Source organism: Trachymyrmex cornetzi, unplaced genomic scaffold, assembly GCF_001594075.2.
Source record: "Trachymyrmex cornetzi isolate Tcor2-1 unplaced genomic scaffold, Tcor1.1 scaffold272, whole genome shotgun sequence".
In the NCBI taxonomy this organism is placed as follows: Eukaryota; Metazoa; Arthropoda; class Insecta; order Hymenoptera; family Formicidae; genus Trachymyrmex; species Trachymyrmex cornetzi.
Genome location: NW_017297394.1, coordinates 613,278 through 637,171, shown reverse-complemented (window position 1 = coordinate 637,171; position 23,894 = coordinate 613,278). Strand labels below are relative to the sequence as shown.

Here is a 23,894-nt window from a genome sequence, read left to right as displayed (position 1 = left end):
CCTTTGATATTACTGCTTGTTGCGTCCCGTAACCGCGCGCGGTGCAAGAGCTGTCATCGGCGTCCTAGAAACAACTTCGGTAACACGGGAAGCGAGATATTAGTGAACAATGGTAGCCATAATGCTTCCTGCCGGTTATAACGCCGAGTTATACCTGCCTGCAACTTGAGTCAAGCGCAAACCTAGGATTGGATGGCAGACAATTTAAGCTCGGCTTACGATTTAAACAACGGTTGCTGTACAAGCGGGCCTCCATCCAACACCCCCAGCCCCCGCCCCGTTTAAACACTCTTACAACCACCCAAATGTGGTATGGATTAATTCATTCAACGTCCCTATCTGCATCCGGGAAGGGGCTTTTAGGCGCTTAAAGCGGGAAATAAATCTATCCCGCGCGGCGAGTCTCACCGAGATCGCAGCAGCAAAGAATCTAAATTGCGGTTGCCGTTGTAATCCATCGTTGTCACCCGCGCGAAATAAATGATATCCGTAATTGTACGTACCGTACATTTTATTAAGCTGGCCATTGTTCGTCGCCGAAAGTAAACTGTCTAGTGGTGCGTATTTCCGCGTCGTATATTTTGTGCTGAATGTGGCTGTCCGGCTTCCACTTCATGTTACGTAGAAACACGTCTTTCGAAATGGAGAAATAGTAGAATCAGTGTCTGACTCATGTCTCGTGCTAAAGTAATAATGTTTTGCACTGATATCAATCGATTTACATGTCGTCGGTATTTTTGAAATTTTGAAAAGTAAAATTATTCGTAGAATACAAGTATAAGCGGCATGAATTCTTGAAAAATTCTTACTCCGCGTTACTGTAGCAGTAGTAATTTCGTAACTTATAATGCATTTTCTGCTCCGGACTGCGAAATAATGGTCGCCGTGCTAACTTAGCGTTACGTCAAAAGTTCCGGCGAACGTTTAACATACGTCCGACGCACTATTTATAGCCCATGAAATATTTCCGCGTTATAATTGTGCCTTGAAGCCTGAATTCATAATGCTCATTTTCTGGTGCTGTAGGTTATCCCCACCCTCTTTATGCCCCGTGAGCACTTAAAAAGAAAGATATGTAAGGGGCATTAAATAAATTTACACTTTCAGCGTTCCCTCACGATGGCGTAAAAAAAGCACATGGTCTGATTAGTCTCCTTTTTTCTTTTCTTTAAGTTGGATATCGTGAAATTCATTTACAATTTTTATGGTGGCCCTAATGAGAGACTTTCGTGTCCGACATTAAATCATTTTTTTGGATTTTTACTCGGGAATGATATTTCTCTCACGAAAAATTATAAGGTCTAATAATACATTGTGGGATTAATATTATATGTATATAGAAGTCATAAACGTCAAATATAAATTCTATCATTGAATTAATCGAGGAAGAACGTATTCACTACTAATTATAGCAAAAACAACAAAATTCACAGAAACAATAGCGCGAAATGAGCGCATCTCTTGACAGGAAAAAATTGCTAGAATGCTAACAGTCGAGAAGAGACCATTGCAGGCGCTCGGTCGAAAATCGCACGATCGGGAAATTGGAACAGCAGCGACCGCGTGCCGCTTTTCCCGCACTGGTTTATCCCCAGTGCTTTTAATTTCAAGCCACGGGGCTCTTTATACCTGCGAGGAGCATAATTATCCACAAAAGGATGGAGGGTTGAATATTTTAGCTCTTGCTTCTCGCAGCTTCGTCGATCTCCCTCTTCTTTTCTCTCTCTCTCTCTCTCTCTCTCTTATTTCTACTCCTCTTTCGGCTTCATACTAACACTTCTCCTTCCGTAAACGAAAATAAAAATGGATAAACGCAGAAAAGTGGAAGGAGGCTCTTGACTTGAAAAGCAAAAATAGAAGGGATCCTTTTCTCGTCTTATGGCTAGGATTAGGTAGGAAAGTTACGTCAGGAATTTTGCGACCAGCTTTGCATAAGTTCCAGTTCTGTCTCATTCCCTTTCATTCGTGTTGTTTCGTATTCCGTCTCCATGTTCTCATTTCGAACGCTGATGTCCGATAAAAATGCAAAACTGCGTATTAACTTCTATATCATAATCCGATAAGCTATTTCACTGCTAAGTTATTAAATTATCTTATTATATGACTGATTTATGAGATTTAATATTGTTTCTTAATTCTTAAAATTAGAAAAGAATAAAAAGATTCAATTGAACCGAGCGTAAATCAGTTGGCATCAATTAATGTTGTAACAAATAAAAGGCTCTCTGAAAAAACGTCGCAAATATTTTTTATGAAAAGTGATGTTTTAGAAAAATATTGCTTTTGTGTGTGTGTGTGTGTGTGTGTGTGTGTGTGTGTGTGTGTGTGTGTGTGTGTGTACATGCTACATGTTTTTTATTTTTTATAAAATTTAAATGTTGCATGTAACATTCTTTCAGAGAACTCTTCAAATAATTTTATCTCTAGTTTAAAAATGTCAAAATTATGAAATGTATTTACATTTAAAAAGTAAAATTTTTAGAATATATATTAATGTTTAAAATATAAAATTTCTACTATCAATTTGTTAGAGTTAACGGATCTATTTTTTTACAATTAACATGAGGAAATATTAAAATATAACAAAATTATTAACAATATTTCATAAATTTATTATACGAAGAACATATAATTTATAATTAAAATACATTCCGACTTCAATTTCGACTCGTTTTCTGATACTGAAAATTGACGAACATTATCCAAAAAGATGTCATCTATACATTTACATTAAAAAACAAGAGTTTAAGGTTGAAGGACAAATTGCTTTTCATGTTTACAGCCATTTAAAATGTTCCTATATGCAATGAACTATTATAAACATAATGTTAATCATTTGATATCAATTTTAAATCATTGCTGAAGAAGGACCTGTGTGTTCCGAAACGTTCAATTCTATATAAGATTCTTCATAATATAATAAATTGATGAAATATTGTTAATAACTTTATTTTACTCAATTATAAACTGTTTCTTTATACATTTGCTTCGCAAAATATATGCGTTTTGGATATTAAAATATAAATTTACGCAAGAGAATTTTAAAATATAAAATATTCATCATTTTTGACAGTCAACAAACTATAGAGTTTATCGTTATAATTAATACGATGAACGATCGTGATATTATGTACATGAGTAATTCAAGGTGTGATGTTGGTTTCGTCATGTTGTAAAAGTCAGCAAATTTATTTTATCGTTATAGTTAATACGAGGAGCGAACGACGAAAGGCCGAGGAGGCCGAGGAAAATGAATTGCATCGATATGCAAATGTCCTTCGAGCATAATCAATTTGACATATATTCCGTATTTTTTTTCTACTGTAATATTTTTACATACGAATACTAGCATTAATATTTTTTTTTCTTCCAAAAGTAATTTAATTTGCAATATAAAAGAGTTTTGACAGCTTTTCTCATGAAAAAAACATAACGTTTTACTACTCGCAAGACCCATAGCGAATTGATGAAATTATCACTTCGGGGGAAGATTTCACGAAAAGTGATCTTCGGCAAGTCCCATCTTTACAGGCCGAGCACGTCTGATATAAAGTATTTCACGTTGTTGGAATGGAGAAAAAAAATCGGAAGATCTGTCTTTCGTGACGCGTTTCGCCTTCCCGAACACAATTCCGCGCAGCCGGTGTTCAAGAATGAGGTATAAACCGTTGATAAATGATCACGGCAGAAAGAACAGCCTCGTAATTGTAGTCTTATTAATGGCTCGCAACTGCACGGTGTAACGACCTGTAGCTATAACACGCATCTCGTTTGTATTTCGTAACCGTAATCTGCCAATTTACGGCGTGAAATCGCTTGTAGCACGAAAACGTGCATGAAGGTATTCAAATAGGGAGAGAATGAAAAACAAAGTATCTAGAATAAATTCTCAATTGCTTCGGGAAAACAGATTTCTTTCGATTAATTCGAAAAGTTAAATTTACTTGTAATTACTTATAATTACAGGTATTAAATAAATTTTTCTTTTAAAAGTCTAGAAGTCACATCAGTATAAATTAATTATTATATGTTTAGTTTAATTATAATATGAATACTTTTTAAAAAGAAATTGTTAAGAACAGAAATTTTTCTTCATTGATATATATTTTGTTAATCCTGAATTATATTCTTTTAGAATGTCCAGAGGCCAAGGAGGGTGGTCCGATGAGCCCTGCACTTCCGGTAGTGCAAGTCGTCGCAGTGGAGCACGGCAGACGGCAGGATCTTCGAGATCGGTATCTTCTGCCTTGGAAGAACGAGCTTCCGGTACCACGCCGTGTAAAGGTGGCTTCAGATTAGGGGTCTACGGCTGGAGAAAAAAATGTCTTTATTCTCTCGTGTTAACTCTTATGGTCATCGTCATTCTCAATCTCGCCCTCACCGTTTGGCTTCTTAAGGTCATGGGATTTAGTTCCGTAAGTTCATCAATTAATAAAATATTATTGTTATACAAATCGTTAATTAATGTTATAAGATCGTTAATTAAAATTATGTATTCATAGTTTCTTTAATAAAAATTTGAGAAGGCACGGAAATATGATAGCTAAATTTCGCCTATCTGTTAATTTTAGAATTTCATACATCTTGTAACTCTAGTCATAAATGTATGAGAAATACTATACGCGTATTATGAAAACGCCGAAACGCATTGCGGTCCAGAATGATTCCTTCCGGTTAGTCTTCACCAAGTTTGATCTAGATAAGGATGTGTAACTTTCGACAGTCATTAAAGTCGACTTTCGTCTTGCGGCTTGGAATTAGTTTTGCGCGAGTTCCTGAGCCCGAATAACAGGCCTCGACGAAGGTGTCGGATCGTGCTAGCGTGTGCGATCAGAGTAGGTCGCTTTGAGAGCGGCAGTGAGGAGAACACGAGGCGCAAATGTGGTTAATATAATTTGCTGTAATTGCCAGAACGTCGTTACATCGACGCCATTGTTATATTCGTCGCGGAAAATTGTCGTTTGCACTTCATACTTCTTCTTCATCTGGACTTAATTCGGACGCGTTACAATTACCCGTCCCCGGGAATCGACCGGGGTTCATTAGTAAGTAAGCGGCGGCGTTCGAGCGTTCTCCTTCGCTTCTCGCAATCCCGGAGAAACGCGACCCGTACCAACTTCTTGATTGCGATAATGGCTGTAATATAAAGGCCGTTTCGATGTAAATGTCTGTGCCGCGCGCGAGGGCCAGGATTCGACTTTCCTAAGTTAGCGAGACACGTTTGGCGATCGAACAAGAAGACATGCTCATATATCGTATTAAATGTGTTAATAATGATATTGGTTGGAAGAAAAGTTGTGCGGTATTTTGTTGTTAGCTCAAATTATATATACAATACCTTCATCAAAAATGAACAAAATTTGAATTAAGAAAAGAAGATTTTAAAGCTTGAAATCTCTACTTTCAAAAGATTACCATAATTTTTGAGTTCGTGTAATTTGATCATTTTTATGTAGGGTAACTCCGACAATACGCCGCGCTGGGATTTACGCCGCGGAAGTCAGAAAAAATAGGAGTAGGGATAATTTTCTCGCAAGTACTCTGTTACATGCCTTTATATTATATCAGTATTATGTTATGATTTCAGTTTCTTACTGTTAATATTAATAAAATTATCGTGATTTGTCATTGTATTAAATAGCGTCATCATAAATTATAATCTACATAAAATGATTACTGTAGGACGTGCAAAAGACTTAGTGGTTATTTCGTGATACATGAGTGTAGAGGAATAGTAAAGTATGTTGTGTATAACAAAATACAAATACTTTGCTCTTGTATTCTTTGTTTAGTTTGTTGTCTTGTATATTACCTGTTTGGGATATATGGCACATTTAACAGGCGGGATTTATGTCCAAAGCATACAAAGTGCGCAGATTGAACTCAGTATACTAAATACAATAAACGCATTACATGAAATATGTACCTCATATCATAACACTTGTAATACATCTGGGAAGATTGTAATTATTATTTAATACTTCACATATACATATTTATCATTCTTATTTCTTAATAAAACTTTATAATCGCATTTTATAAGTTATCGTGTAATTTAACGTCTTATTTATATGCATTATTTGTAAATTTTTTATGAGTCATACATACCCTCCCTCCCACTATGAGTAGCCATATAGTCCGGGAGATGATTACACTAAAAGGGTCATGATTTGTTACCGACTAAAACTTTTAGTTTAAAATTCGACATGTTAGGACGAGTATAGCGACCCCTTAGGTCCACTCAAACGGTATGGTATGTGTATTTTTGTATGTTTCGTAGTGAAAATAGGCAATGTACAAAAAAACAGCCGGTAACAAATCTTTTTTTTTTTACTAAAAAATTTACTAAAAACTTTAGCTTGATTTGACGGCCCCTTCGATGCACAGAAACGGTATGGCACCTACCTTCCGATTGGTTTTTTTTACGTAAACTATCACTAGAAACACATGCCATCCGGTAACTTATTAGGAAAAAAGCAACAAATTTTTGACAACTTCAATCACACGCTATCAATTTTAAAATCGCGGAAGGTTTGCCATACTTGCGTTTCCTGCATGTTTACCTAATAAATGACGAATTATGACGATTTCAAGGCGTAACAAATCATGACCATTTTAGTGTCATCATCTCCCGGACTAATATATCCCACCCCTATGGAATATACGGCAAAAATGCAAGGGTTTAAAAAAGTTCATTTTTTAATACGAAATATAAATATTTCGGATTTCTTATATTTTTTTCATAATAGTAGACAGTACAAAGTTTTTACTGATATAGTTCGTTTACTTTAAACATAGTAAATAATACTTAATAAATTAAGTTTTTGATAGATGCGGCGTACATACCGGAGTTACCCTATAGAAAATTATGAGTTGAAAAAAGACAAATTTTTCTTCTCACTTTGTAGGTCTGTCACGTGTCAAAAAAATTTGTGAAAATTTTCGACTATCTATCGTGAAAGTTTAGAATTTTCCTTACAAAATCGTTTTTTAAAAATGTTTCTACGATTATTTGTTCTTGAATTATTCGCGAGTTAAGTAAAAAAGAGCATTCTGAATTTGATTGTTCATAACTCCATTAAAAATCATCATACAGCAATTAAGAAAACAGATTCTTAAAGCTGAAACGTTGCTTTATCGGGTATAATTACCAATTTAAAAAATAGAATATATATAAATTTGAGCTAAAAATATGACATTACTTTTTTTAACCATTGCGGAATAATTATAAGGACAGTGTAATGTTACATTTTTAACTCAAATTTATATATAATTCTACATTTAAAAAATTAGTAATTATATCATTCGATAGAACAAAGTTTCAGCTTAAAGAATCTGTTTTTTTAATTGTGGTATGATAATTTTTAATGGAGTTATGAGCAATCAAAATCAGAATGCTCTTTTAGTTAATCCGCATATAACTTACAAGTAAACCTACACTAAAAGAAAAGATTGGTTGTTGCAACAATTTAGATAGTAAAATATGATACGCAACTAAAAATTTGCTGCTACAACTAAAAACTGATTGTTGCAGCCGATTAAAAATGCTATGCCATATTTTACTATCTAAATTGTTGCAACAACCAATCTTTTCTTCCAGTGTATCTTTCCGTGACTCGCCGAATTTAATGAAACTTGGTACATTTGTAGAGAGAGTAGATAAAAATAATAGACGTATTTTGTTATATATATACATATATATATATATATATATCGGTAATGGCGCAGGTTTAAGGGTGTAAATTACCTTTATAGTGATAAGCACGAGTACTTTTTTGCATTTTAGCTCACTCTATTACAGCTACTTCTGAATTTTAGAGATGATAAGACGCTTTCATGTTTCCTGAAAGCAAATTCAGTGTAAAAAATGTTGAATTCAAAATGGGCCCAATAAGGCGATCTGCTGAAAGAGAAACAATCTTATCTCGCTCTTTGCTGAATCCAGGAATAACCGACAAGGAGGTGGTGAGAGTCTATCCCCATTTCATTATTTTGCTTTTATTTTGTATTATTTTTCTTATATTTTTTGTTTTTATAATTTTTTTTATATTTTTACAACTTTTTAATTTTTTGTTTATGGTTATGCTACTTCTTACTTATGTCTATTTTTTTACTTTTTATTGTATATACTCTTTACAAAAACGATATTAAAAAAAATTCTTGTATACATAAAGATTTTATACACTAAATACACTTTATGACTGTTATGTTATTACACATTAATACTCAGAAATTTTCACAATTTTTGAAATAATTATCTACGGGATTATCAAAATCAAGTGGCTCCTCTTGTAAATATCTACTTTTGTACCATAATGTATAAAAACAAAAGAATATTTTTTTTAAATAATAAAAAACAAAAGCAAAACAGAAATAAAATGGAAATAGACTCTCGTCATTTCCTCATTGGTTATTCCTGAGTTCGGCAAAGAGAGAGATAAGATTGTTTCTCTTTCAGCAGGTCGCCATATTGGGTCTGCCATTTTGAATTCTACATTTTTTACATTGGATTTGCATTCAGGAAACATGAAAGCCTCTTATCATCTCTAAAATTCAGAGGTAGCTGTAATAGAATGAGCTAAAATGCAAGAAATTAAGTACTCGTGCTTAACATTATAAAGATAGTTTGCACCCTTGCCGATATAAAAACCTGCACCATTGCCGATATAAAAAAATACATGTCTATTATTTTCGTCTGCTTTACAAATGTACCAAGTTTTATGAAATTCGGGGAGTAACGGAAAGTAGGTTTACTTGTTAGTAACCAAAAGGACGTTTTTTTAAAAACGAACTTTTAGAAAAAACTTTAAGCTTCACGTCAGATAGTTGAAAATTTTACAACGAATATATTTTATATATAATTTTGAGCTAATATAAAATACCGCAGAACTTTCTCCAATTCAATATTATAAATTTCAAAATTTGTATCAAGATTTTTCTTGTAATTGTATATTTTTAACAATAACCATAACGGCAACAAATAAATTAATATTTTATTCTATCAGTAATTTATTAAAAATTGGAGAATTATCTTAGTGTATAAATTTTAGATGACACAGACTGCACAATGCACCTCACATCTTGTAACATTCGATTCAACGCGCAATAGAGATTCGCATAAATTCTTCCAATCCACTTTATCGCCCAGTCGTACTGACGCTTTTACTTCTGCGAATCGTCATTCCTATGTATCCTACGAGCGGATGCAACAATGGCATTGAAATTCGTCGACGCTAAGCTGGCGCCTAGTTCACTCGATTAAGGTAAAACGATCGTGAGACTCTCCAACCCTGGTATTGGTCTCGCACTCCCGCTGAGTTGCAGCTACCTATTCGCCATTATCGAATTTATTCGAAATCGAAAGGAGCTCCCGCGATCTGGCGCAATGATCCCTCGATGGGGGCTAAACTCGGTGGAAATTGAGTATCAATCCGTAAGTAAGGAGCCCGGGAGCAGCAGGGATACCCCGTGGGAAATGTAAGTCTCTGCCACTTCTTTCCCCATCCCTCGTCACCCTTCCAGTTTCTCGTTTCCCTCTCTCTTTTTCTTTTTCCTTTCGCTATCTTTTCCGTTTTATTCCGCTTCCATTCCTTGTACAATCGTCCACCAACCCCTTGCTGCTCTCTTATCCCCATTCCACATCTCATTCTCTCACAGTGATTCTCTCATTTGATCTCCCACACGGTTTTTCTTTGGTTCTTCTTTTTTCTCTTTTTCTCGAGACATCCTTCAATCGTGCTAATGCTACTCAGTTTGCCAATTCGCGCCGAAAACTTCTCCAACTAATGTGTCGTTCTCCCTCATTTCTCTCTCCTTCATTTGTCGTAAGTCGTAATTAGCAGCGGTAATTAAACTCTCGTTTATCGGCCGGTATTCGCTCCGATAACTCATGTCCGATTAATTGTGCGACTCGGTAAATCAGCGAGACAATCAATTAGGAGTTCGGTCGCGTTAATTATTGCACGCGGCCGCTGCGGGCTGCTACGATCGACGATTTATGGAGATTTCGATTCACGGCGAGAAGTTTGGGAATCGATGTAAACCAACATATCTCTAGAAAGTCGAGATGTAAGATCGTCGATAAGTCCGCAAATCGAATGACCGTGGAATATATACACACGACTTATGCGTGACAATTTCATATACTATATACGTGCACTCCGTGAGAAGATAATCTTGTAGTGCGTACATAAAATTTTATGTATGAAAGACGGATGGATTTTGCATAAACGGATTGACTAAACGAATCCAAACTACATAAAACGTAATACAACGTCACGTACTATTTTCACGTAGTTTAGATCAAACCTATTTTAAAGAAAGTAACAATTCACAAAAGACGTAGCACTCGGAATTTTAACAATATGAAAACTGCATTTACGTTCTTTGCGATGTATATCATACATAAGAAGTTTCATGGAAAGTAACAAAAAACCAGATGGAAATGGAACTATTTACTATTTTTTTAATTCATCAAAATATTTTAATATTAACTGATTTTTAATATTAACTGACATTTTTAACATTAACTAATATTATGATTTTATAAATTTTATTATCTCAAGTATTTTTGACGATTTTAGTATGCGCAATCTTCCGGGATACGAAATGAAACGAGTGAAGTATACAGTATTACATCGCTCGCGTTTTTCATAACGTATGTACGTAAAAAAATGAGAGGACCAGAAGAGAGCATTCGAAATTAAGATATTTTTGTATTTTTTAATACAATCAACTATGATACAGATATAAGTCTGGCGGAAACGATGGATGTTCTACAGGACAAATGGAGATGACACAAATTAAACAATATTTTACAACGTTATACAAAAGACTTTGGAACTATTTGATTCTAAATATCTTTTACATGCAACGAGATAAATTCTAAAAAGTAATATTTTAATGATACTGCGTTAGTAATTACATTGCTAATCAAAACTAAAAATTAAAATATTTTGATGAATTAAAAAAAATGATAAATAATTTTATTTTCATCTGGTTTTTTGTTACTTTCCATGAAACTTCTTATGTATGATATACATCTCAAAGAAGGTAAATGCAGTTTTCGGCAATACGTATCCATTATGACGTGTAAAAACCAACATCACGGTGGTTACAAGTACCACTGAAACCACGAGTCACGGGGTGTTACGTAGAGTTGGGAGCTGGAACTCCTCGGAACTCGGTTGATACCCATCTAGAAGTTTTCCGCTCCTATGCGAGGTGTTCCTAGGCGAGTAAAAGCGCGATGCACTCCCAGACCGGGAAATATTTCATGCTCACCGTACTTCTCCCCCATCTTTATCCACCCATCCTCCCCGACCATTCATATTTGATGAGAGTTTCGGTCTGCCTCCCACTGCCTCTTTTCACTCTCGAGTTATCCCGTCTCGGCCAACCCCGAACGACGTTTTCCTACCCGCTCGTCCTCCACCGCAAACGATACCACGAAGAAATTAAATCATTTTTCTCAATTAAGAAAACCGTCTTGCTTCTCGTAACTGCGAAACTTTCACCCCGGCGGAATTAATTAAGAGCTCCTCGATCGGTACGCTTTATTAATGAAGTCTGGTTTCGCCGCGATCAATGTTACCGGTTAATAATTTCTCGTATGGCTAACGATTTCCCAACATACCATATTCATTCGTGAATCGTACAAAACGCTCTCAGAGGCGTGCTTTACCTCGAATAGTCTTTCCAACGAAGTTAGAATCAATTTTCTTTTCTAGTGGAAAATTAAACGTCTGATATCTTTTCGCAACTTTAAGTATCTCGACGGCTAAGCTTCTTATAATTTGAGAAACTTCCTTCATTTATCATTTACGTTTTGCACCATCCGAGATTATACTTCATCAATTTTTAATACTCTTGTGTTTGTGTTATGTATCGCGGCATTTTGCAATTTTCGTCTGTGCACCATTTGGGTACATTATTATCGATTACGTTTGCATTTTTACATCGCATCGGTACGAAAAGATTTTCCCTACGAGGCACTTTGTCGTTTCACGAGTATCAATATTTCGGGTTCCTTTCGGGATTCCTATCAAGTGGAGAGGTCTTAGGAGAGATCTTCGATTACGGACAATATATAATACACCTTGAAACGTTATGTCGGACGAACCAATATACAGACACTATATTGGCACTAACGGCTTACATACATGGCTATAGTGAACAGATGCCCCTTCCACCTAATATCGCTTGCGGGACCTTACCCTCTATAACCCTTGTATCCATAGAGAATTCACCTGTATACATTCCTTCCTACATCCCCTACGAAGATACATATTGCACACGCGCCCTCCGCACCCATATAAGGTGACTCCTTTCGCAGGATCCCTTCCATACAGAATCAATTGAAATCCGTTTCGAAATGAATAGTACTTGGCAACTCAAGTCATGTACATTCATGTGCGTTTCCATTAATTTGTCACGTGTAAAATTGATTTTTTAAATTTTAATCTTAGTAGTTTTAACTATATAATAAAAAAAATTAACGAAAAAAAATTTGAATTGTTACACTGTTTCGTAAAAATTTTATCACAACAATAATTCTGTTTTAACATTCTATAAATTAAATTAGAGAACTTCATTAGAAACGATATAAAAAGTTTTTATTGATATTCTTTCAATAAATTATATTTGATACTTTTAATATTTTTAAAACTACTATCATATTAAATTTAATTGATATTATATAGTAATCGATATATATAATATAATATATTTCTGCAATACTGTCATTAATATATTTACGTAAATAAATGAGTATAAAAATTTTTGGCATAAATCAAAATATGAAATTTATAACTCTACACAAATTAAATATATGGTCAGATCAAATATCACTAATTTTATTTTATGATAAATTCTGTCACGCTTTTTTTTATAAAAGCGAGGAATAAAAATAGAAGTGATATATGACATCGTGAAGTTTATGCAACTACAAGATTTTCGACAAAAATTCGAACGCGGATGTTTTGTGCGTGTGAAAGCGCAAGTGGTCACCCCGTATACGTTACATATATACAGTGTGTTAGTATTAAAGGATATCCATTATAGCACCTAGCCACCAAGTGCAAGTGCAATATAGCGGGTATAGCGCCATGAATTTTGAACGTATAGCAGTGCCGTAGTACGTTAGTGGTAGCGGTTATAGGTTGGTTCGCGTGGAAGGCCGAACAGACAAGTTTATTGTTTCCAGGGATTTCACACCAAGCCACGGGAGACCATCGTACGAATCTCTTATGAAGGATCCATATTTCATCAATCAATGTTCCCTTAAATAAATATGCTTTCGTTGATTACCTTCGCATCTTGTCTTGAGCTTTTTACTGCGCATTTTTAACTTTTAACATACTGTTAGTTCATATGTATTTTAAAATTAGTAGAATAAATTACAAGAAATATAATTTATAAACAGACATATTTATATATATATTTCTACAAAACGGCTATTCGGATATATTCGCTTAAATCAGTTCCAATAGCTATAAATTTAGATCTCGCTCTACTATCGTAACTCCGCTTTCCGTATCACCGAAGCCGCATTCGTCGCAAGCCAAAAGTCAACAAAACAATATTTGTCCCACAAAAATTGCCGTGGCGAAGATTTAAATTCGGCAGTTGCATTACGCCAGCCGTCGCGACGTTTTTATCGATTTCCCATTTTGAACCACCGATCCCGCAGCCCTACGTCACATGCCAGATTGGGGTTATAGGTTCCCCCTTCTCCCCTCCCTACCCTTATTGCATAATCCGTTGAAATGTATGTCGTGCGACATGTACTCGACTGACCCGGACTGTACAGGAAAGCTACGACGGTTTCTATCCGAATGCCCGAAGAAGCGAAATGTTAATAGGACGAAGCAAAATATTGCGTTGGAATAAAAATTCTTAGAGTTACTTCATTTATAGCATGTTTATATGTATTTTTTAAAACAATTGACAATAATTTGACAATTATATCATTCGAGAAAGCATAGTTTAAGCGCTCAGCTTTAAAAATCAATTTTTTTAAATTGCGATACGCGACGATTTTTAACGGAGTTTATGAGCAATCAAAAGTCAAAATGCTCCTTTTATTTAATCTGCGATAACTGAATAACAAAAAATCTTAGGAACATTTTTAAAAGACGATTTTGTAAAGAAAACTTTAAGCTTCCACGTTAGAAAGTCGCGTTAGAAATTTTAGTAAGTTTTTTTGGGCGTGCGACAAATCCACAATATGAGAAGAAAATTTTCCATTTTGTCTAGTTTGTAGTTTTCTATAGATAAAAATTATCAAATTCATAGAAACTCAAAAGACACAGTGCTTTCAAAAGTAGAGATTTAAAGCTTTTTTAAATTTAAATTTCATTTTTAACGAAATTACAGCTGCTTGAATTTTGAAGTTCATAGCGCTACGAACTTTTGTCTATGAACCCAATACAATAAATTATTATATTGAAACTCAAAAAAAAGTGGTACGATTCGAGAGGAAGTAAAGACGACTCACTCAGAAACGACTGGAATATTATAAGAGAGTTTCCGGAGAAGAGACGAGTGCGCGCCAGCATTAATGATGCCTCGAGGGTGTCTCATCTCCGGAATCTCCTTTATATAATTGTTATCATCATCATAAAAAGAATATATATATGTATTCATATACATATATATATATTTTATAAAGAAAATAGTCCCACTATACATTGAAACTTTTGCGCGCTCATTACCTTAGGAAAAATAAATAATCTGAATGGGGAAACTTTGCGATAATGGTTCGTTACGCGACATGATTTTCTGTAGGTACTTGTTGACACACCGTTTCTATCTTATCTTATTCTATTAACATTTTTCGCGTGAATAAATGCAGTTAAAAATTAGTCAATATTTTAACACAGTTGAAAGAGATTCTTCGATTTAGGTTTTTTAAATATTAACTGTAATTGTAATTTGCTTTTATATGCAATATACATTAGGATAGAAATTAAATTGTCGAATATACGGAAAAAACGATTTTGCTAAACTATTAAAAAATTTAGATACAGATTTAAAAGTAATTTCGCAATGTTAGACCATCAAAATAATTATGTAAGATATCCAAGCTAGAATATCACAATGTTTTGCGATATTACTTATTATACTGAAGTCCTATATAATTATTTTGAGTCCAACAAAATTATTTTCATATTTATACATATATATAGCTAAATTTTTAGATACCTAGCAAAATAATTTTTTCTGTGTACAAAAATCGATGAACAACAGTTAACGCGTTGTTAGTGTTCGAATTTAAGTGGCACTAAGTGTGACCTCTGCTCATGGACTGATAAACTTCGTCGACTAACGAATAATCCTCCTGTCGATTCGTCGATGATGAGTAGAGCGAAGTCGTTGCTGGGACGAGCGAGTTAATCCTCGCAAGGCGCATCAGGAGGGAAGCTCGCGATTTAATCCCCGCGCCGTCGCGCGGTAAAATAACATGAAATTGCGATGTCGCGGATGCAAGGAGGACGCGACGGGGTGGAAAGTGGTGACCGGGAGTGGACCGGATTCGGTTATGGCCGGCGAGGGTTCATCGAGGATCCCCTCGAGGAAGAGGCGGTGACAGGGTTTCAGAGTCGGATTACTCGCGGCGCGGCGCAGAAGTTAGGTGAGACTACCTAGCGTCGTCCGGCTCGGGATAATTACGTGAGGTGCATTAGCGCAGCCGCACGTAGAGCACACGTGCATATGTGTAATCACAGGCGGTGCGGATCGCGGCATACATACATACATACGTGTGAGAAGGCGAGACGTATGGCTGCTTGTCATGGAAAATATACGTACATGTGGGTTAACCCATCAGCGATGCGGTCGTGCAAACTTACACGAATGCTATATTCGCTCGTACGAAGAAAGAGATTTGACGATTATTATTTTCGATAATGACTTCCGGCAATTACACTGAGAAAAAAATGCTGTTGATTCAATTAAAGTCTATATAACGGGCTGTCACTAACATAAGTGATTAATTATAGACTTTAATTGAATCAACAGCATTTTTTTCTCAGTGTACATACAATCAAAAGCAGGAGATGCTAATTACATGCCTATGAGTCTTTGTTAGCTGTTAGAATAGTTTTAATAAGTTAATTCTAACAAAAAGGAAATGTAAATAAATGTTGAAAACTGTAGAGTAGCCAAGAGACTCAACGCACTTTACTTTCTCAATGCTATTTCCGACTTCCGCGAAATGAGATGTGCACGCGAATTGGTTCACCAAAATGGCGCGCACGCTCAACTCACCGACTTCTATTCATCTACAGGAATGAAATTCATTGCAGTTGAAATCTGACTATGCCTTGAATGAATTTTATACGAATGGAGATTTATGTTAAAACAATTTAGGAAATATATTCTTGGATTCTCGCAGTTGCTTTTCTCGACGGAATTTAAATAATAAATACATCGAGTACATTCAAAGCACAAAGCCTCATGTGTCTCACTTCGAAAGTGATTTCTACAAAGCAAATACTTGATCGAAAAGAATATGACGAGGCACATAATATTAAAAAATAAAATAACAATAAATATAATATTGTTATGCAAAATAATATTCCATACAAAATAATTACATTACTGACAGAAAGTTTTCTTGTTATAATTAAACTTATTTTTATACGTTTATTCATGAAAATTAGTATCGATCCAATTCTCAAAACTAGTATCAAAAGGAATAACTTAAAATATATCTACGATATAAAATGTCACAGCTGTACATTGTGTGAATGATTTTTTTAGATATGTGTGTTTCCTATAATTTCATTCTATTTTCAAAATTTCCAATAATATGATTTGCAAAAAAATTATGAGAAATCTAAAATATTAAGACTGTATGATGATATTGGTATAAAAACAAAAATATACTCACATTAATCAAAATAAGAACAAAAAATGGAGAATATATTCACATAAACTATAAAAATGCGTCATAATCCAGGAAAAAAATGTATGAATAATACGAAATAATAAAATATCTAATAGTTTCGCATCTCGGATAAAGCTTATCTTTATATAGAGGAGCAGCGGAAAAGTGACCGCGATTAGAACAAGCGGAGCGCGAAAATGGAATGCTTTTGTAATCCTTGTAAATATGACGCGCTTTACATTAATTTATGAACGAGGCGACCAGCCGAGTAACGTCGAGCCGAGGCGTCGTTATGATGATATACGCTTACTAGGGGTGTTATTTGGATTTCATTACATGCACCGACAGACCCACCACCCGCCTCTGGTTCACCCTCATCGTGCACATCGCCCGTCTCGACACGCTGAGCAATTCGAAATGAGATTATAACGCAACGCGCGGAAATTTTTTTTTCGTGGAGAAACGAAAACATAAATTCATTGAATTCATCGCTTTGATTGATTCCTACGTCCGGAAATCTGTTAATCGGTCACACCGCGCAATTTCCGCTGTCGAGCGCGAATCCGCAATTTTTGGATACGATAAATACTTGATACTCGGGGCAACCAATCGCGCCAATACGAAGGAAATACGGTCGGTTCGATCTGCCAAAAATTCAACCGGCTAATTGCACGGATTTTCTTTTTTGTTTTATTTTTTTCGGAAAAACCACACGATCGGGATAGAAAAGTGGAAAAAGGCACGTGCCCGATCGCGCTACGAGAGAAGGTTAAAGGTCGATATTTTTTATTGTCGCTTAAATCCCCTTATCAACGGTCGACAGACAATGAGATAAAAAGGGTATAAAGCCTAGGACTTAATGATAGCTGTCTGACGGTAGATTACTTTTACTACTGCCGCGCATTCTCACCACTACGATTGGACGATCTTCTCGACTCTGGTGGTTCCTCCAGACCGTCTAGCGATTCTAAAAAGCAGGTGCAGCCGCAGTTCGTTCTTCCTGTCTTTCTCTTTCTCTCATTCTTCCTCGTTTCCTCATTCTTTTCTCATTCCTCCACTCACTCTCCCCACGCTGCATTTTTTTTTCTTTTTATTGTGTACCTCGTCCTTCTTTCTCACCGTTCCCGTATCTCTCGTTCCAGAGTTTCTTCTCGTTCTCATTCTTCCAGTATGATCGTGTCTCGTTCTATTTCTTTCTCACGCTCTCGCTCGCTCTCCGTAGTCGCTATTGGGGTTTACGGTTACGGTTAAGTAGAGGGCAAAGAGATCGTATCGTTTTCCGAACGATTTGGCTAATCGAGTGCCGGTGGCTCGAGATCTCCGTTTCCGCTCATCGATCGCAACTACGCACATCCGAAGTGTTGTTGGGAAACTCCATGGATGAGTATTTAAACCGCGATCTCGATGCTCGGCGAAATCTGGCAGCCGGTCATTTTCTTTAGAACGACGACATTTATAACGGTGCATTGGCGAGTTATGCAATTGGATCGGTTAATAAAGACGTGACGATAATACTAATAATAATATTAGTCAAACAACACACGTATGAAAACAATCCAGTATATTCATATATCCAAAGTTCATTCACTTGTCTGCTATCGTGATTGTCTATGCAGCATAATAATTTAATTTTCCTACCAATATTCATTGTCCAATTCTACATTGAAAAATGATATATTTATCTTCATGCACTATAAAAGATATTCCAATATAAAATAATTAAATTTGATGTTTGACATTTCCAATTTATTTAATCATGAAAGCATTATTGGCATGTAGGAATATTTGAAAACCCAATATATTTGACAATGAGTTTGTAATATCTTTCAAAACCAACAAAATATAAATAAGATTCCCTATGCTTTCAAGATGAAAATTGTATTATTTCAGAAATATTTTTTTTTAATTTCGGTTATCTGTGTTAACATGAGATTTTATTCTGTTCATATGAAATAAATATTATTTTTAATTTCTCTCGAAATATGTACCTAAGTCAAGATTAAATTTCAATTGGATACCGTTATATTTGCGATAATAAATTGTCCGACCGTTTAGCTTTTCATATCTCGTTTAACGGGGGGAAATTATCCTTACTGTTTCGCCGCTAATCGAACGTATCAAATTTCAACCGCGTATTCGGCAAATTTTCGGGCTCGGTCAGCGTACCATGGCTGGTTAGGAAAAAAAAACGTCGAATAAAATGGAGTCCGCTGGATCGAAAGTTAAACCCCGTTTGAACAGAGTACGTACCTGGATCAGCTCTCTTCTTTTCCCCGTAATTGTAATAATAAGCGGACAGAGCATGGCGATTGCTTTCGATCGAGCGGCCAATCATCGAAAACCAATGTAAACGAAGAACGAACTATTTTATCGCAATAGTATTTTAAGGAGAGCTTTGCGGCGATGGAGAAGACTACGACTGGGAGATTTGCCAAGCAAGATCTCTATCCGTTTCGAACTGTTTCTAACGTTTCTAGCGATTCACAGCTCTTCCGCGGATATACGTGCATTCTCGAGCGATATTAAAATACGTCGCATTCGTATTAATATGAGGAATGTAATTGACAGCCTCTCTTATGTCGAACTATGCTCATATCACGGACAGAAGATTAAAGAACGATGCAACCCATTTTCGCGCGCATATTTGATGCGCGCTAGTAAAATCTACGCGAATTTTTAACATCAACTACTACAATTAAATTCAAGAAACTGAATATTATTAGAACGTGGCTTTAACTTTCATTTCTTTTTTACTTTTTCTAGTTTTCTCGAAAACTTCTCCATAGACATACTTACATCTTCTGTATAGAATAATATTTTTCTGTATACACACAGAAAAATATTATTCTATTTCTAAGAAAAGTGATTCCTCAATTTGCTTTCATTCTCTTAAATACTGGTTATCTTTAACAAAAAATATTTTTGTATTATAATCTTAAAATATACTTCTCACAAATTAAAAAAAAACTCTTATTAATATGAACTCAAAGCAAGAATTTATTTTCTCTTTAAAAATATTATAAAAGTTCAAAGAAGCGACTTCAGCTTAATGAATAAACAAATCAAATTAAAAACTCTTGATTTTAATTTAATAATCTTGATCAAAGTATTTAATTTACTAGGATTCAGAATATACTTTAAATAAATTTGATGCTTGTAATGAACTTATGATGGATTGGCAAATATATAAACTTTTGAAATTGTAACTTGAAAAAAATAATTATCATTCGCGTATGTATTTTCTTGTGTGTATTTTTTCAGTTAATTTTGTAAAATCTAAGATTATCTTAGGAAGAAGTATAGACATTTTAACTTTTTTACCAGACGTATATCCTTTAGCATCGCCAGGGGCAAAGTTCAATCGCAATTATACGCGGTAAGACTGCGGTTTCATAAACGCCAAATTGCACTTTCTACTCGGGATAAGTCCCAGGTGGGAGACTACCCAAAGTTTACGAGATGAATGCAAACGCGCAATGTGTCTACTTTATAGTGCATTTCTCCTTTCCTCCCGACCCCGATGGCCGTCCACTCTCCTTCGCTCGATACACCCCACTAAGGGTGGTCGATAGGCGAGAGGGAGACAAAGAATGAAAGAGAGAGAAGGAGTAAGAGAGATATCAAACTAAAATAAAATTCTGCCTACGCCACTGTTTCGGATATTACGGCAGATATTTCAAACGAACGGGCACAATGGATCACTGCGCGTAACCCGCACGTAGCTCATCGCCGCATTTATAATTCATCCGTCTGAAGTGGCAATAATGGCGCGCGCCACCGATACTTAATACCGCCACGCTGAAACTCGACGCAGTAATGGAGTATATTATTTTATTTTACGATACGAGCGCGACGGTGTGTTCACTTGATCTCGAAGGTATCGATATTACTAGGCTTCCCGGCGTGCGGTCCGATTTTAATAAATTCCGGCTTTACCTGCAACGATACACTGACTAGGAAATATTTTAGACCGTCTCGGTTTTATGTACATAGATGTACATAGACTGTAGAATCGCTTGCTATTTTAATTTTGACGATAATTTCTGCGTATAATTTAAAGTTTGATTTCTTCTCAGGAACGTATTTTGACAAATCAAAAAATCAATTAAAACATCGTTAGAAATCGAATATTGTATTTTAACGACTGATGAAATACAAAATTTATAGGAAATAGAAAGCCTGAATCAGCTATCAATTTGAGAGAAAATAGAATGGGTATACAAGGGTGCAATAAATCGTGGCGAGACTCTGCTCTATTTTTATCGAACGTTATAGCCACGGCCTAGAAAGTTTCGACGATTCGCCCTTCTGTCCTGAGTCATTTCCTTTTCTTTCAGGAAGGTATCGGCTCGCTAAAAGTGGTGCCTGGGGGAATCGAGCTAAGAGGTCAAGCTGCCGTGTTAGACGCCCTCGTGGCCTCCAGCCTGAGATCTCGGAGGGGCAAAAACTTAGTGCTGGAATCATGGAGTAATTTTACGGCCTCGGCGAGATCTCACGATGGTCGGCTTCTCGCGCGATTAACAGTTGGTAAGTTATATTGATGATCGCGTACAGCAGCCTGCATTTTTCATACAATTTGACGTCAAGAAGTAATTTTAATTTCTCAGAGAGAAATGAATTTATATAAATGTCCTAACCTAAAACTATATACAGAAGCTATATAGTTTCAAGAGATATTCTAGATTAATTTACACACGGGAATAATTATTTTGCTGGCGTATCTTTAAAAATTTAGCTAAATACAGATCTGACAATAATTTTGTTAGATCATTAAAATAATTACGTAGGAATCTCAAATAATGAGAACTATAAAATTTTTGACATTCTAATCAATTTGAGCGCCTTACATAATTATTTTGATAATCCAAACAAAATTATTTAGGAGAAAAAGTGTCATGCTGATAATTTATCACAATTCCAGCGGCATTTCTCGTTAATACTAACAGAAATCTATACACTAAAAGAAAAGATTGGCTGAATAAGACATAGTATTTTTAATTGGTTGTAGCAGCCAATTTTTGATTGCATTAGGTTATCGAAATCCTATATTAACATTGCGGATAGACTAACACAACTAAAAATTGGCTGCTGCATCCAATTAAAAACGCTATGCCATATATTGTACCATTTAATTTACTGCAGCCAATCTTTTCTTTCAGTATACTCTACAATTATTAAACGGAGCTGCAATCTTTTCAATTTTGATTTCCTAATTTTAAAAAATGCGTAACTCTTTTTTATTTTTATAAGGAACTATAGGACTATAAAAAATGCTATTAGAATTGTCATTAGTATTTTTATATTAATAGAATGTCGTGCTAATTTCACAGATACCCAAAAGTGAGATTTGCGAAGTTAGTATGACATTCTATTAATAATAATAAAAAAAAACAGTTCTAGTAGTACTCTTTCTCTATTCATAATTCTATACAATTCCTTATAAAAATAAAAAAGACTTCCGCATTTTTTATACTAAAAAACCGAAATTAAAAATATAACGTGTTAACTTCGCGAATCTCGTATGATACTTCCCCTCTAAAATACAAAAAATGATAAATATTTCCACTTTTAGCTACAGATCCCGTTAGTACTATTTGTTTTACCAATGTATGTAATTTAAAAACAAAATTTGAATAATTATTATTTTTAATACACTTTAAATGCAGAGTGTTAAAAAAGTCTTAGTGAACATAAATAAAAAACAATCGTTTCTAAGATACAAACGATTGTGTATCATACCTGACTTAATGACTTCTACGTGTCGTGTGCGACGTGAAGATTTACCTCAGTGTTTACAAAATCGCGTTTAAATGTTCCGATTCAATTCCCATACGCACTTTGTAGCGAAAGATTTCATCAGTAATCAGTAAGTTGACATCAATCAGTCATTACGATGGGATAGGCATTGTAGATTATCTCATTTCTGAATTGAATCTGTAACTCTCTCAAATAAGCTATCAGTGTGTTACTTATCTCAACACGTAGAAGAGACAATAAGTCAGTTATGAAACTAACATACAAAATTGATTATATTTCAGAAATGGTTGAACTTTCTCGACCCCTATGTTCACTAAGATTTTTTCACTCAATATGGTATGTATTATCTACCGTATAAATACTGAATGATTTTTTTTTACACTCTGTACAATTCCTAATATATTTCAGATTAAAAATCAGTCAATCAGAGTATATTCAATTAAATTCTACTTCCAGGGGAAGATCGCGTCGACTGTGTGTCTAGAGGTTTCCGAATAACTGATCCAAGAGGAGGCGTGCTCTTTTCTGCGGACAGAGAACAAGTTATCGTGGGAGCGGAAATGTTAAGGGTGACCGGCGACGGTGGTGCCGTTTTCCAAGGGAGTGTGCAGACTCCGCTGGTCAGAGGAGAATCGGGACGCGGTCTTAAGTAAATATATTACAAATATGCCTAACAATATATTACATATGCACATGTAATATTTAATTTTATGCAATCGAGAGAGATTCATGATGTATATAGATTTCCTCACTAACTATTTGTGGATGATAATTATCTAATATTATACTACAAATAAACAATTTGTGGATATTGTTTCGAAATATTATGCAATTATTTGCGTTTATCGTTAATATTCGTATTAACAATTTCATCAAAGTTCAAATGTGAATTTCCGTGTACATAATTATATCCTAGCAAGTAGTAACTATATAAATAGAGTCAGACGAATCGAACAGCAGTGTTATCGTGGAAATCGGACAGTTGCAAAAATAATTTGTTAAACTAAGATATGATCATCGATCATTAGTTTTTTTGGAAAATTCCGTGAAGAACATGAAGTTTATAGGTCGAGGATAAAGCGTATTTATATTTAGGAAGTAGTGCATCAGCAGGCAAACTAATAATAAAGACGTTGAGTGAATGAGATCAATCGATTGTCCTCATTCGGTCTTACGACCGAATAACAACGTATTGTAGCGATGTTTCGTTTCTTCGCGAAAAAGCCGTTTCGGAAATGGCAACTCT

At 35.1% G+C, this 23,894-nt stretch overlaps 1 protein-coding gene across 3 annotated transcripts in view; it reads left to right on the top strand.

The window, feature by feature from the left end:
- Positions 1-23,894, top strand: part of Scgdelta (sarcoglycan delta) — an 87,889-nt gene that overhangs the window by 52,290 nt on the left and 11,705 nt on the right. For all 3 annotated transcript variants that reach the window (XM_018508838.1, XM_018508837.1, XM_018508839.1), the window contains exons 3-5: positions 4,136-4,415; positions 21,229-21,418; positions 23,105-23,297. In XM_018508838.1, the coding sequence (XP_018364340.1) occupies positions 4,137-4,415; positions 21,229-21,418; positions 23,105-23,297 (662 nt within the window). In that variant the 5' untranslated portion in view covers position 4,136. The remainder of the gene's footprint in view (positions 1-4,135; positions 4,416-21,228; positions 21,419-23,104; positions 23,298-23,894) is intronic.